A 13,102-nucleotide genomic window follows, 5' to 3' on the forward strand; every position below is an offset into this window, starting at 1 on the left:
CTGGTAAACTATCCAGTCTACTAGCTAGAAAGGTCTGGTAAACTATCCAGTCTACTAGCTAGAAAGGTAAAGGTCTGGTAAACTATCCAGTCTACTAGCTAGAAAGGTCTGGTAAACTATCCAGTCTATTAGCTAGAAAGGTAAAGGTCTGGTAAACTATCCAGTCTACTAGCTAGAAAGGTAAAGGTCTGGTAAACTATCCAGTCTACTAGCTAGAAAGGTCTGGTAAACTATCCAGTCTACTAGCTAGAAAGGTAAAGGTCTGGTAAACTATCCAGTCTACTAGCTAGAAAGGTAAAGGTCTGGTAAACTATCCAGTCTACTAGCTAGAAAGGTCTGGTAAACTATCCAGTCTACTAGCTAGAAAGGTCTGGTAAACTATCCAGTCTACTAGCTAGAAAGGTAAAGGTCTGGTAAACTATCCAGTCTACTAGCGAGAAAGGTAAAGGTCTGGTAAACTATCCAGTCTACTAGCTAGAAAGGTAAAGGTCTGGTAAACTATCCAGTCTACTAGCTAGAAAGGTCTGGTAAACTATCCAGTCTACTAGCTAGAAAGGTAAAGGTCTGGTAAACTATCCAGTCTACTAGCTAGAAAGGTCTGGTAAACTATCCAGTCTACTAGCTAGAAAGGTAAAGGTCTGGTAAACTATCCAGTCTACTAGCTAGAAAGGTAAAGGTCTGGTAAACTATCCAGTCTACTAGCTAGAAAGGTAAAGGTCTGGTAAACTATCCAGTCTACTAGCTAGAAAGGTAAAGGTCTGGTAAACTATCCAGTCTACTAGCTAGAAAGGTAAAGGTCTGGTAAACTATCCAGTCTACTAGCTAGAAAGGTCTGGTAAACTATCCAGTCTACTAGCTAGAAAGGTAAAGGTCTGGTAAACTATCCAGTCTACTAGCTAGAAAGGTCTGGTAAACTATCCAGTCTACTAGCTAGAAAGGTAAAGGTCTGGTAAACTATCCAGTCTACTAGCTAGAAAGGTCTGGTAAACTATCCAGTCTACTAGCTAGAAAGGTAAAGGTCTGGTAAACTATCCAGTCTACTAGCTAGAAAGGTCTGGTAAACTATCCAGTCTACTAGCTAGAAAGGTAAAGGTCTGGTAAACTATCCAGTCTACTAGCTAGAAAGGTAAAGGTCTGGTAAACTATCCAGTCTACTAGCTAGAAAGGTAAAGGTCTGGTAAACTATCCAGTCTACTAGCGAGAAAGGTAAAGGTCTGGTAAACTATCCAGTCTACTAGCTAGAAAGGTAAAGGTCTGGTAAACTATCCAGTCTACTAGCTAGAAAGGTCTGGTAAACTATCCAGTCTACTAGCTAGAAAGGTAAAGGTCTGGTAAACTATCCAGTCTACTAGCTAGAAAGGTCTGGTAAACTATCCAGTCTACTAGCTAGAAAGGTAAAGGTCTGGTAAACTATCCAGTCTATTAGCTAGAAAGGTAAAGGTCTGGTAAACTATCCAGTCTATTAGCTAGAAAGGTCTGGCAAACTATCCAGTCTACTAGCTAGAAAGGTAAAGGTCTGGTAAACTATCCAGTCTACTAGCTAGAAAGGTCTGGTAAACTATCCAGTCTTCTCGCTAGAAAGGTCTGGTAAACTATCCAGTCTACTAGCTAGAAAGGTAAAGGTCTGGTAAACTATCCAGTCTACTAGCTAGAAAGGTCTGGTAAACTATCCAGTCTACTAGCTAGAAATGTAAAGGTCTGGTAACCTATCCAGTCTACTAGCTAGAAAGGTAAAGGTCTGGTAAACTATCCAGTCTTCTCGCTAGAAAGGTCTGGCAAACTATCCAGTCTACTAGCTAGAAATGTAAAGGTCTGGTAAACTATCCAGTCTACTAGCTAGAAAGGTAAAGGTCTGGTAAACTATCCAGTCTACTAGCTAGAAAGGTAAAGGTCTGGTAAACTATCCAGTCTACTAGCTAGAAAGGTAAAGGTCTGGTAAACTATCCAGTCTACTAGCTAGAAAGGTCTGGTAAACTATCCAGTCTACTAGCTAGAAAGGTAAAGGTCTGGTAAACTATCCAGTCTACTAGCTAGAAAGGTCTGGTAAACTATCCAGTCTACTAGCTAGAAAGGTCTGGTAAACTATCCAGTCTACTAGCTAGAAAGGTAAAGGTCTGGTAAACTATCCAGTCTACTAGCTAGAAAGGTCTGGTAAACTATCCAGTCTACTAGCTAGAAAGGTAAAGGTCTGGTAAACTATCCAGTCTATTAGCTAGAAAGGTCTGGTAAACTATCCAGTCTACTAGCGTGAAAGGTAAAGGTCTGGTAAACTATCCAGTCTACTAGCTAGAAAGGTCTGGTAAACTATCCAGTCTATTAGCTAGAAAGGTAAAGGTCTGGTAAACTATCCAGTCTACTAGCTAGAAATGTAAAGGTCTGGTAACCTATCCAGTCTACTAGCTAGAAAGGTAAAGGTCTGGTAAACTATCCAGTCTTCTCGCTAGAAAGGTCTGGTAAACTATCCAGTCTACTAGCTAGAAATGTAAAGGTCTGGTAAACTATCCAGTCTACTAGCTAGAAAGGTAAAGGTCTGGTAAACTATCCAGTCTACTAGCGAGAAAGGTAAAGGTCTGGTAAACTATCCAGTCTACTAGCTAGAAAGGTCTGGTAAACTATCCAGTCTACTAGCTAGAAAGGTCTGGTAAACTATCCAGTCTACTAGCTAGAAAGGTCTGGTAAACTATCCAGTCTACTAGCTAGAAAGGTCTGGTAAACTATCCAGTCTACTAGCTAGAAAGGTAAAGGTCTGGTAAACTATCCAGTCTACTAGCTAGAAAGGTCTGGTAAACTATCCAGTCTATTAGCTAGAAAGGTAAAGGTCTGGTAAACTATCCAGTCTACTAGCTAGAAAGGTAAAGGTCTGGTAAACTATCCAGTCTACTAGCTAGAAAGGTCTGGTAAACTATCCAGTCTACTAGCTAGAAAGGTAAAGGTCTGGTAAACTATCCAGTCTACTAGCTAGAAAGGTAAAGGTCTGGTAAACTATCCAGTCTACTAGCTAGAAAGGTCTGGTAAACTATCCAGTCTACTAGCTAGAAAGGTCTGGTAAACTATCCAGTCTACTAGCTAGAAAGGTAAAGGTCTGGTAAACTATCCAGTCTACTAGCTAGAAAGGTAAAGGTCTGGTAAACTATCCAGTCTACTAGCTAGAAAGGTAAAGGTCTGGTAAACTATCCAGTCTACTAGCTAGAAAGGTCTGGTAAACTATCCAGTCTACTAGCTAGAAAGGTAAAGGTCTGGTAAACTATCCAGTCTACTAGCTAGAAAGGTAAAGGTCTGGTAAACTATCCAGTCTACTAGCTAGAAAGGTAAAGGTCTGGTAAACTATCCAGTCTACTAGCTAGAAAGGTCTGGTAAACTATCCAGTCTACTAGCTAGAAAGGTCTGGTAAACTATCCAGTCTACTAGCTAGAAAGGTCTGGTAAACTATCCAGTCTACTAGCTAGAAAGGTCTGGTAAACTATCCAGTCTACTAGCTAGAAAGGTAAAGGTCTGGTAAACTATCCAGTCTACTAGCGAGAAAGGTAAAGGTCTGGTAAACTATCCAGTCTACTAGCTAGAAAGGTCTGGTAAACTATCCAGTCTACTAGCTAGAAAGGTCTGGTAAACTATCCAGTCTACTAGCTAGAAAGGTCTGGTAAACTATCCAGTCTACTAGCTAGAAAGGTCTGGTAAACTATCCAGTCTACTAGCTAGAAAGGTAAAGGTCTGGTAAACTATCCAGTCTACTAGCTAGAAAGGTCTGGTAAACTATCCAGTCTATTAGCTAGAAAGGTAAAGGTCTGGTAAACTATCCAGTCTACTAGCTAGAAAGGTAAAGGTCTGGTAAACTATCCAGTCTACTAGCTAGAAAGGTCTGGTAAACTATCCAGTCTACTAGCTAGAAAGGTAAAGGTCTGGTAAACTATCCAGTCTACTAGCTAGAAAGGTAAAGGTCTGGTAAACTATCCAGTCTACTAGCTAGAAAGGTCTGGTAAACTATCCAGTCTACTAGCTAGAAAGGTCTGGTAAACTATCCAGTCTACTAGCTAGAAAGGTAAAGGTCTGGTAAACTATCCAGTCTACTAGCTAGAGAAAGGTAAAGGTCTGGTAAACTATCCAGTCTACTAGCTAGAAAGGTAAAGGTCTGGTAAACTATCCAGTCTACTAGCTAGAAAGGTCTGGTAAACTATCCAGTCTACTAGCTAGAAAGGTAAAGGTCTGGTAAACTATCCAGTCTACTAGCTAGAAAGGTCTGGTAAACTATCCAGTCTACTAGCTAGAAAGGTAAAGGTCTGGTAAACTATCCAGTCTACTAGCTAGAAAGGTAAAGGTCTGGTAAACTATCCAGTCTACTAGCTAGAAAGGTAAAGGTCTGGTAAACTATCCAGTCTACTAGCTAGAAAGGTAAAGGTCTGGTAAACTATCCAGTCTACTAGCTAGAAAGGTAAAGGTCTGGTAAACTATCCAGTCTACTAGCTAGAAAGGTCTGGTAAACTATCCAGTCTACTAGCTAGAAAGGTAAAGGTCTGGTAAACTATCCAGTCTACTAGCTAGAAAGGTCTGGTAAACTATCCAGTCTACTAGCTAGAAAGGTAAAGGTCTGGTAAACTATCCAGTCTACTAGCTAGAAAGGTCTGGTAAACTATCCAGTCTACTAGCTAGAAAGGTAAAGGTCTGGTAAACTATCCAGTCTACTAGCTAGAAAGGTCTGGTAAACTATCCAGTCTACTAGCTAGAAAGGTAAAGGTCTGGTAAACTATCCAGTCTACTAGCTAGAAAGGTAAAGGTCTGGTAAACTATCCAGTCTACTAGCTAGAAAGGTAAAGGTCTGGTAAACTATCCAGTCTACTAGCGAGAAAGGTAAAGGTCTGGTAAACTATCCAGTCTACTAGCTAGAAAGGTAAAGGTCTGGTAAACTATCCAGTCTACTAGCTAGAAAGGTCTGGTAAACTATCCAGTCTACTAGCTAGAAAGGTAAAGGTCTGGTAAACTATCCAGTCTACTAGCTAGAAAGGTCTGGTAAACTATCCAGTCTACTAGCTAGAAAGGTAAAGGTCTGGTAAACTATCCAGTCTATTAGCTAGAAAGGTAAAGGTCTGGTAAACTATCCAGTCTATTAGCTAGAAAGGTCTGGCAAACTATCCAGTCTACTAGCTAGAAAGGTAAAGGTCTGGTAAACTATCCAGTCTACTAGCTAGAAAGGTCTGGTAAACTATCCAGTCTTCTCGCTAGAAAGGTCTGGTAAACTATCCAGTCTACTAGCTAGAAAGGTAAAGGTCTGGTAAACTATCCAGTCTACTAGCTAGAAAGGTCTGGTAAACTATCCAGTCTACTAGCTAGAAATGTAAAGGTCTGGTAACCTATCCAGTCTACTAGCTAGAAAGGTAAAGGTCTGGTAAACTATCCAGTCTTCTCGCTAGAAAGGTCTGGCAAACTATCCAGTCTACTAGCTAGAAATGTAAAGGTCTGGTAAACTATCCAGTCTACTAGCTAGAAAGGTAAAGGTCTGGTAAACTATCCAGTCTACTAGCTAGAAAGGTAAAGGTCTGGTAAACTATCCAGTCTACTAGCTAGAAAGGTAAAGGTCTGGTAAACTATCCAGTCTACTAGCTAGAAAGGTCTGGTAAACTATCCAGTCTACTAGCTAGAAAGGTAAAGGTCTGGTAAACTATCCAGTCTACTAGCTAGAAAGGTCTGGTAAACTATCCAGTCTACTAGCTAGAAAGGTCTGGTAAACTATCCAGTCTACTAGCTAGAAAGGTAAAGGTCTGGTAAACTATCCAGTCTACTAGCTAGAAAGGTCTGGTAAACTATCCAGTCTACTAGCTAGAAAGGTAAAGGTCTGGTAAACTATCCAGTCTATTAGCTAGAAAGGTCTGGTAAACTATCCAGTCTACTAGCGTGAAAGGTAAAGGTCTGGTAAACTATCCAGTCTACTAGCTAGAAAGGTCTGGTAAACTATCCAGTCTATTAGCTAGAAAGGTAAAGGTCTGGTAAACTATCCAGTCTACTAGCTAGAAATGTAAAGGTCTGGTAACCTATCCAGTCTACTAGCTAGAAAGGTAAAGGTCTGGTAAACTATCCAGTCTTCTCGCTAGAAAGGTCTGGTAAACTATCCAGTCTACTAGCTAGAAATGTAAAGGTCTGGTAAACTATCCAGTCTACTAGCTAGAAAGGTAAAGGTCTGGTAAACTATCCAGTCTACTAGCGAGAAAGGTAAAGGTCTGGTAAACTATCCAGTCTACTAGCTAGAAAGGTCTGGTAAACTATCCAGTCTACTAGCTAGAAAGGTCTGGTAAACTATCCAGTCTACTAGCTAGAAAGGTCTGGTAAACTATCCAGTCTACTAGCTAGAAAGGTCTGGTAAACTATCCAGTCTACTAGCTAGAAAGGTAAAGGTCTGGTAAACTATCCAGTCTACTAGCTAGAAAGGTCTGGTAAACTATCCAGTCTATTAGCTAGAAAGGTAAAGGTCTGGTAAACTATCCAGTCTACTAGCTAGAAAGGTAAAGGTCTGGTAAACTATCCAGTCTACTAGCTAGAAAGGTCTGGTAAACTATCCAGTCTACTAGCTAGAAAGGTAAAGGTCTGGTAAACTATCCAGTCTACTAGCTAGAAAGGTAAAAGGTCTGGTAAACTATCCAGTCTACTAGCTAGAAAGGTCTGGTAAACTATCCAGTCTACTAGCTAGAAAGGTCTGGTAAACTATCCAGTCTACTAGCTAGAAAGGTAAAGGTCTGGTAAACTATCCAGTCTACTAGTCTACTAGAAAGGTAAAGGTCTGGTAAACTATCCAGTCTACTAGCTAGAAAGGTAAAGGTCTGGTAAACTATCCAGTCTACTAGCTAGAAAGGTCTGGTAAACTATCCAGTCTACTAGCTAGAAAGGTAAAGGTCTGGTAAACTATCCAGTCTACTAGCTAGAAAGGTCTGGTAAACTATCCAGTCTACTAGCTAGAAAGGTAAAGGTCTGGTAAACTATCCAGTCTACTAGCTAGAAAGGTAAAGGTCTGGTAAACTATCCAGTCTACTAGCTAGAAAGGTAAAGGTCTGGTAAACTATCCAGTCTACTAGCTAGAAAGGTAAAGGTCTGGTAAACTATCCAGTCTACTAGCTAGAAAGGTAAAGGTCTGGTAAACTATCCAGTCTACTAGCTAGAAAGGTCTGGTAAACTATCCAGTCTACTAGCTAGAAAGGTAAAGGTCTGGTAAACTATCCAGTCTACTAGCTAGAAAGGTCTGGTAAACTATCCAGTCTACTAGCTAGAAAGGTCTGGTAAACTATCCAGTCTACTAGCTAGAAAGGTAAAGGTCTGGTAAACTATCCAGTCTACTAGCTAGAAAGGTCTGGTAAACTATCCAGTCTACTAGCTAGAAAGGTAAAGGTCTGGTAAACTATCCAGTCTATTAGCTAGAAAGGTCTGGTAAACTATCCAGTCTACTAGCGTGAAAGGTAAAGGTCTGGTAAACTATCCAGTCTACTAGCTAGAAAGGTCTGGTAAACTATCCAGTCTATTAGCTAGAAAGGTAAAGGTCTGGTAAACTATCCAGTCTACTAGCTAGAAATGTAAAGGTCTGGTAACCTATCCAGTCTACTAGCTAGAAAGGTAAAGGTCTGGTAAACTATCCAGTCTTCTCGCTAGAAAGGTCTGGTAAACTATCCAGTCTACTAGCTAGAAATGTAAAGGTCTGGTAAACTATCCAGTCTACTAGCTAGAAAGGTAAAGGTCTGGTAAACTATCCAGTCTACTAGCGAGAAAGGTAAAGGTCTGGTAAACTATCCAGTCTACTAGCTAGAAAGGTCTGGTAAACTATCCAGTCTACTAGCTAGAAAGGTCTGGTAAACTATCCAGTCTACTAGCTAGAAAGGTCTGGTCTAAACAGTCTACTAGCTAGAAAGGTCTGGTAAACTATCCAGACTAGCTAGAAAGGTCTGGTAAACTATCCAGTCTACTAGCTAGAAAGGTAAAGGTCTGGTAAACTATCCAGTCTACTAGCTAGAAAGGTCTGGTAAACTATCCAGTCTATTAGCTAGAAAGGTAAAGGTCTGGTAAACTATCCAGTCTACTAGCTAGAAAGGTAAAGGTCTGGTAAACTATCCAGTCTACTAGCTAGAAAGGTCTGGTAAACTATCCAGTCTACTAGCTAGAAAGGTAAAGGTCTGGTAAACTATCCAGTCTACTAGCTAGAAAGGTAAAGGTCTGGTAAACTATCCAGTCTACTAGCTAGAAAGGTCTGGTAAACTATCCAGTCTACTAGCTAGAAAGGTCTGGTAAACTATCCAGTCTACTAGCTAGAAAGGTAAAGGTCTGGTAAACTATCCAGTCTACTAGCGAGAAAGGTAAAGGTCTGGTAAACTATCCAGTCTACTAGCTAGAAAGGTAAAGGTCTGGTAAACTATCCAGTCTACTAGCTAGAAAGGTCTGGTAAACTATCCAGTCTACTAGCTAGAAAGGTAAAGGTCTGGTAAACTATCCAGTCTACTAGCTAGAAAGGTCTGGTAAACTATCCAGTCTACTAGCTAGAAAGGTAAAGGTCTGGTAAACTATCCAGTCTACTAGCTAGAAAGGTAAAGGTCTGGTAAACTATCCAGTCTACTAGCTAGAAATGTAAAGGTCTGGTAAACTATCCAGTCTACTAGCTAGAAAGGTAAAGGTCTGGTAAACTATCCAGTCTACTAGCGAGAAAGGTAAAGGTCTGGTAAACTATCCAGTCTACTAGCTAGAAAGGTCTGGTAAACTATCCAGTCTACTAGCTAGAAAGGTAAAGGTCTGGTAAACTATCCAGTCTACTAGCTAGAAAGGTCTGGTAAACTATCCAGTCTACTAGCTAGAAAGGTCTGGTAAACTATCCAGTCTACTAGCTAGAAAGGTAAAGGTCTGGTAAACTATCCAGTCTACTAGCTAGAAAGGTCTGGTAAACTATCCAGTCTACTAGCTAGAAAGGTAAAGGTCTGGTAAACTATCCAGTCTATTAGCTAGAAAGGTCTGGTAAACTATCCAGTCTACTAGCGTGAAAGGTAAAGGTCTGGTAAACTATCCAGTCTACTAGCTAGAAAGGTCTGGTAAACTATCCAGTCTATTAGCTAGAAAGGTAAAGGTCTGGTAAACTATCCAGTCTACTAGCTAGAAATGTAAAGGTCTGGTAACCTATCCAGTCTACTAGCTAGAAAGGTAAAGGTCTGGTAAACTATCCAGTCTTCTCGCTAGAAAGGTCTGGTAAACTATCCAGTCTACTAGCTAGAAATGTAAAGGTCTGGTAAACTATCCAGTCTACTAGCTAGAAAGGTAAAGGTCTGGTAAACTATCCAGTCTACTAGCGAGAAAGGTAAAGGTCTGGTAAACTATCCAGTCTACTAGCTAGAAAGGTCTGGTAAACTATCCAGTCTACTAGCTAGAAAGGTCTGGTAAACTATCCAGTCTACTAGCTAGAAAGGTCTGGTAAACTATCCAGTCTACTAGCTAGAAAGGTCTGGTAAACTATCCAGTCTACTAGCTAGAAAGGTAAAGGTCTGGTAAACTATCCAGTCTACTAGCTAGAAAGGTCTGGTAAACTATCCAGTCTATTAGCTAGAAAGGTAAAGGTCTGGTAAACTATCCAGTCTACTAGCTAGAAAGGTAAAGGTCTGGTAAACTATCCAGTCTACTAGCTAGAAAGGTCTGGTAAACTATCCAGTCTACTAGCTAGAAAGGTAAAGGTCTGGTAAACTATCCAGTCTACTAGCTAGAAAGGTAAAGGTCTGGTAAACTATCCAGTCTACTAGCTAGAAAGGTCTGGTAAACTATCCAGTCTACTAGCTAGAAAGGTCTGGTAAACTATCCAGTCTACTAGCTAGAAAGGTAAAGGTCTGGTAAACTATCCAGTCTACTAGCGAGAAAGGTAAAGGTCTGGTAAACTATCCAGTCTACTAGCTAGAAAGGTAAAGGTCTGGTAAACTATCCAGTCTACTAGCTAGAAAGGTCTGGTAAACTATCCAGTCTACTAGCTAGAAAGGTAAAGGTCTGGTAAACTATCCAGTCTACTAGCTAGAAAGGTCTGGTAAACTATCCAGTCTACTAGCTAGAAAGGTAAAGGTCTGGTAAACTATCCAGTCTACTAGCTAGAAAGGTAAAGGTCTGGTAAACTATCCAGTCTACTAGCTAGAAAGGTAAAGGTCTGGTAAACTATCCAGTCTACTAGCTAGAAAGGTAAAGGTCTGGTAAACTATCCAGTCTACTAGCTAGAAAGGTAAAGGTCTGGTAAACTATCCAGTCTACTAGCTAGAAAGGTCTGGTAAACTATCCAGTCTACTAGCTAGAAAGGTAAAGGTCTGGTAAACTATCCAGTCTACTAGCTAGAAAGGTCTGGTAAACTATCCAGTCTACTAGCTAGAAAGGTAAAGGTCTGGTAAACTATCCAGTCTACTAGCTAGAAAGGTCTGGTAAACTATCCAGTCTACTAGCTAGAAGGTAAAGGTCTGGTAAACTATCCAGTCTACTAGCTAGAAAGGTAAAGGTCTGGTAAACTATCCAGTCTACTAGCTAGAAAGGTAAAGGTCTGGTAAACTATCCAGTCTACTAGCGAGAAAGGTAAAGGTCTGGTAAACTATCCAGTCTACTAGCTAGAAAGGTAAAGGTCTGGTAAACTATCCAGTCTACTAGCTAGAAAGGTCTGGTAAACTATCCAGTCTACTAGCTAGAAAGGTAAAGGTCTGGTAAACTATCCAGTCTACTAGCTAGAAAGGTCTGGTAAACTATCCAGTCTACTAGCTAGAAAGGTAAAGGTCTGGTAAACTATCCAGTCTATTAGCTAGAAAGGTAAAGGTCTGGTAAACTATCCAGTCTATTAGCTAGAAAGGTCTGGCAAACTATCCAGTCTACTAGCTAGAAAGGTAAAGGTCTGGTAAACTATCCAGTCTACTAGCTAGAAAGGTCTGGTAAACTATCCAGTCTTCTCGCTAGAAAGGTCTGGTAAACTATCCAGTCTACTAGCTAGAAAGGTAAAGGTCTGGTAAACTATCCAGTCTACTAGCTAGAAAGGTCTGGTAAACTATCCAGTCTACTAGCTAGAAATGTAAAGGTCTGGTAACCTATCCAGTCTACTAGCTAGAAAGGTAAAGGTCTGGTAAACTATCCAGTCTTCTCGCTAGAAAGGTCTGGCAAACTATCCAGTCTACTAGCTAGAAATGTAAAGGTCTGGTAAACTATCCAGTCTACTAGCTAGAAAGGTAAAGGTCTGGTAAACTATCCAGTCTACTAGCTAGAAAGGTAAAGGTCTGGTAAACTATCCAGTCTACTAGCTAGAAAGGTAAAGGTCTGGTAAACTATCCAGTCTACTAGCTAGAAAGGTCTGGTAAACTATCCAGTCTACTAGCTAGAAAGGTAAAGGTCTGGTAAACTATCCAGTCTACTAGCTAGAAAGGTCTGGTAAACTATCCAGTCTACTAGCTAGAAAGGTCTGGTAAACTATCCAGTCTACTAGCTAGAAAGGTAAAGGTCTGGTAAACTATCCAGTCTACTAGCTAGAAAGGTCTGGTAAACTATCCAGTCTACTAGCTAGAAAGGTAAAGGTCTGGTAAACTATCCAGTCTATTAGCTAGAAAGGTCTGGTAAACTATCCAGTCTACTAGCGTGAAAGGTAAAGGTCTGGTAAACTATCCAGTCTACTAGCTAGAAAGGTCTGGTAAACTATCCAGTCTATTAGCTAGAAAGGTAAAGGTCTGGTAAACTATCCAGTCTACTAGCTAGAAATGTAAAGGTCTGGTAACCTATCCAGTCTACTAGCTAGAAAGGTAAAGGTCTGGTAAACTATCCAGTCTTCTCGCTAGAAAGGTCTGGTAAACTATCCAGTCTACTAGCTAGAAATGTAAAGGTCTGGTAAACTATCCAGTCTACTAGCTAGAAAGGTCTGGTAAACTATCCAGTCTTCTCGCTAGAAAGGTCTGGTAAACTATCCAGTCTACTAGCTCGAAAGGTAAAGGTCTATTGGCAGCGTAGAGACATGATTTTGAAGATAATTTCCAGCAATTCTAACGTTTGGCATGGGCCTGAGAGACAAGGTTTCCGTTTTAAAGATCTTTTAATTCTGTGCATTTTGCTATGTCTAATCAAAGGACCTTGAATGGTTTTGGGACTTCCTGTCCTCCTGACTGCCTGTATTTGATTTGATTGGAAGTTCTCATATATGGTATTATATAATGTATTTAGTTCAGCATGTTTTCTGCTTTCCATCATCTGGTCTTGGTTGTTTAAAGTTGAAACTGTTTTTCCATCCCCAAAAAGACCACTTAAACAGCCCGCCTTAGATTTCTCTACAGAGAAACCCCTGTAATGACTAATTTCCTCCATTTTAAAGGGATAGTTTGAGATTTTGGCAATGAAGCCATTTATCTACTTCCCCAGAGTTGGATAAACAGGATAGCATGCTAACTGTTCCTGTAGACATTGCGCTAACACTAATTAGCATTGACTCGTGAAACTACCTCTTACCATTTTTATGTCTCTGCGTCCAGCATGAAGGAAGTTATCTACAATGGTACTGTGTTGTAGCTAGCTATATTCATAAGATAAATTATTTTTCAACCTTAAAAAAAAAACAATATGATTTTTCCCCAAAAAGTATTGAATAAACTGATGTACCTCCTGCAGTACCCCACAGACTCCAGCTTGAAAACTCTGCACTAATGTATAGAGTTGAGAACATTGGGCACACGGTGTTTAAGTGCAGAGCAGTGTACACGCACACTCCGGTTCAGTGGCATGTTTCAATCCATTCAGGACCGAACCAAGCACATAGTATATACAGAGGCCTCGCCTGTACAACGTTAGGGATTGGGGTCAGAGGTTAGTGTAAGGTGATCATGTACTTTGGGTCTTTGATAAGCAGCCTGGTGATAAAGTCTTTGGCCAGGAGGCTGGTGCTGCTGAAGAACTCTTCATCGAAGGTATAGTCCACCGCCGACACGTTAGCTAAAGTCTCCTGCTTATTCTCCCCCAAGAACGGAGATGCACCACTCAACCTGAGGGAGGGAGGAGGGAGGGAGAGGGAGGGAGGGGAGAGGGGGGAGGGAGAGAGGGAGGGAGGGAGGGAGGGAGGGGGGGAGGGGAGAGAGGGGAGAGGGGGAGGGGAGAGAGGGGGAGAGGG

At 40.8% G+C, this 13,102-nt stretch overlaps 1 protein-coding gene across 1 annotated transcript in view; it reads right to left on the reverse strand.

The window, feature by feature from the left end:
- Positions 1 to 13,102, reverse strand: part of dapk1 (death-associated protein kinase 1) — a 185,911-nt gene that overhangs the window by 72,438 nt on the left and 100,371 nt on the right. The window contains 1 exon segment of the mRNA XM_064937941.1: positions 12,825 to 12,977. Coding sequence (XP_064794013.1) covers positions 12,825 to 12,977 — 153 coding nt within the window.

Source organism: Oncorhynchus masou, chromosome 25 (genome assembly GCF_036934945.1).
Source record: "Oncorhynchus masou masou isolate Uvic2021 chromosome 25, UVic_Omas_1.1, whole genome shotgun sequence".
Classification (NCBI taxonomy): domain Eukaryota; kingdom Metazoa; phylum Chordata; class Actinopteri; order Salmoniformes; family Salmonidae; genus Oncorhynchus; species Oncorhynchus masou.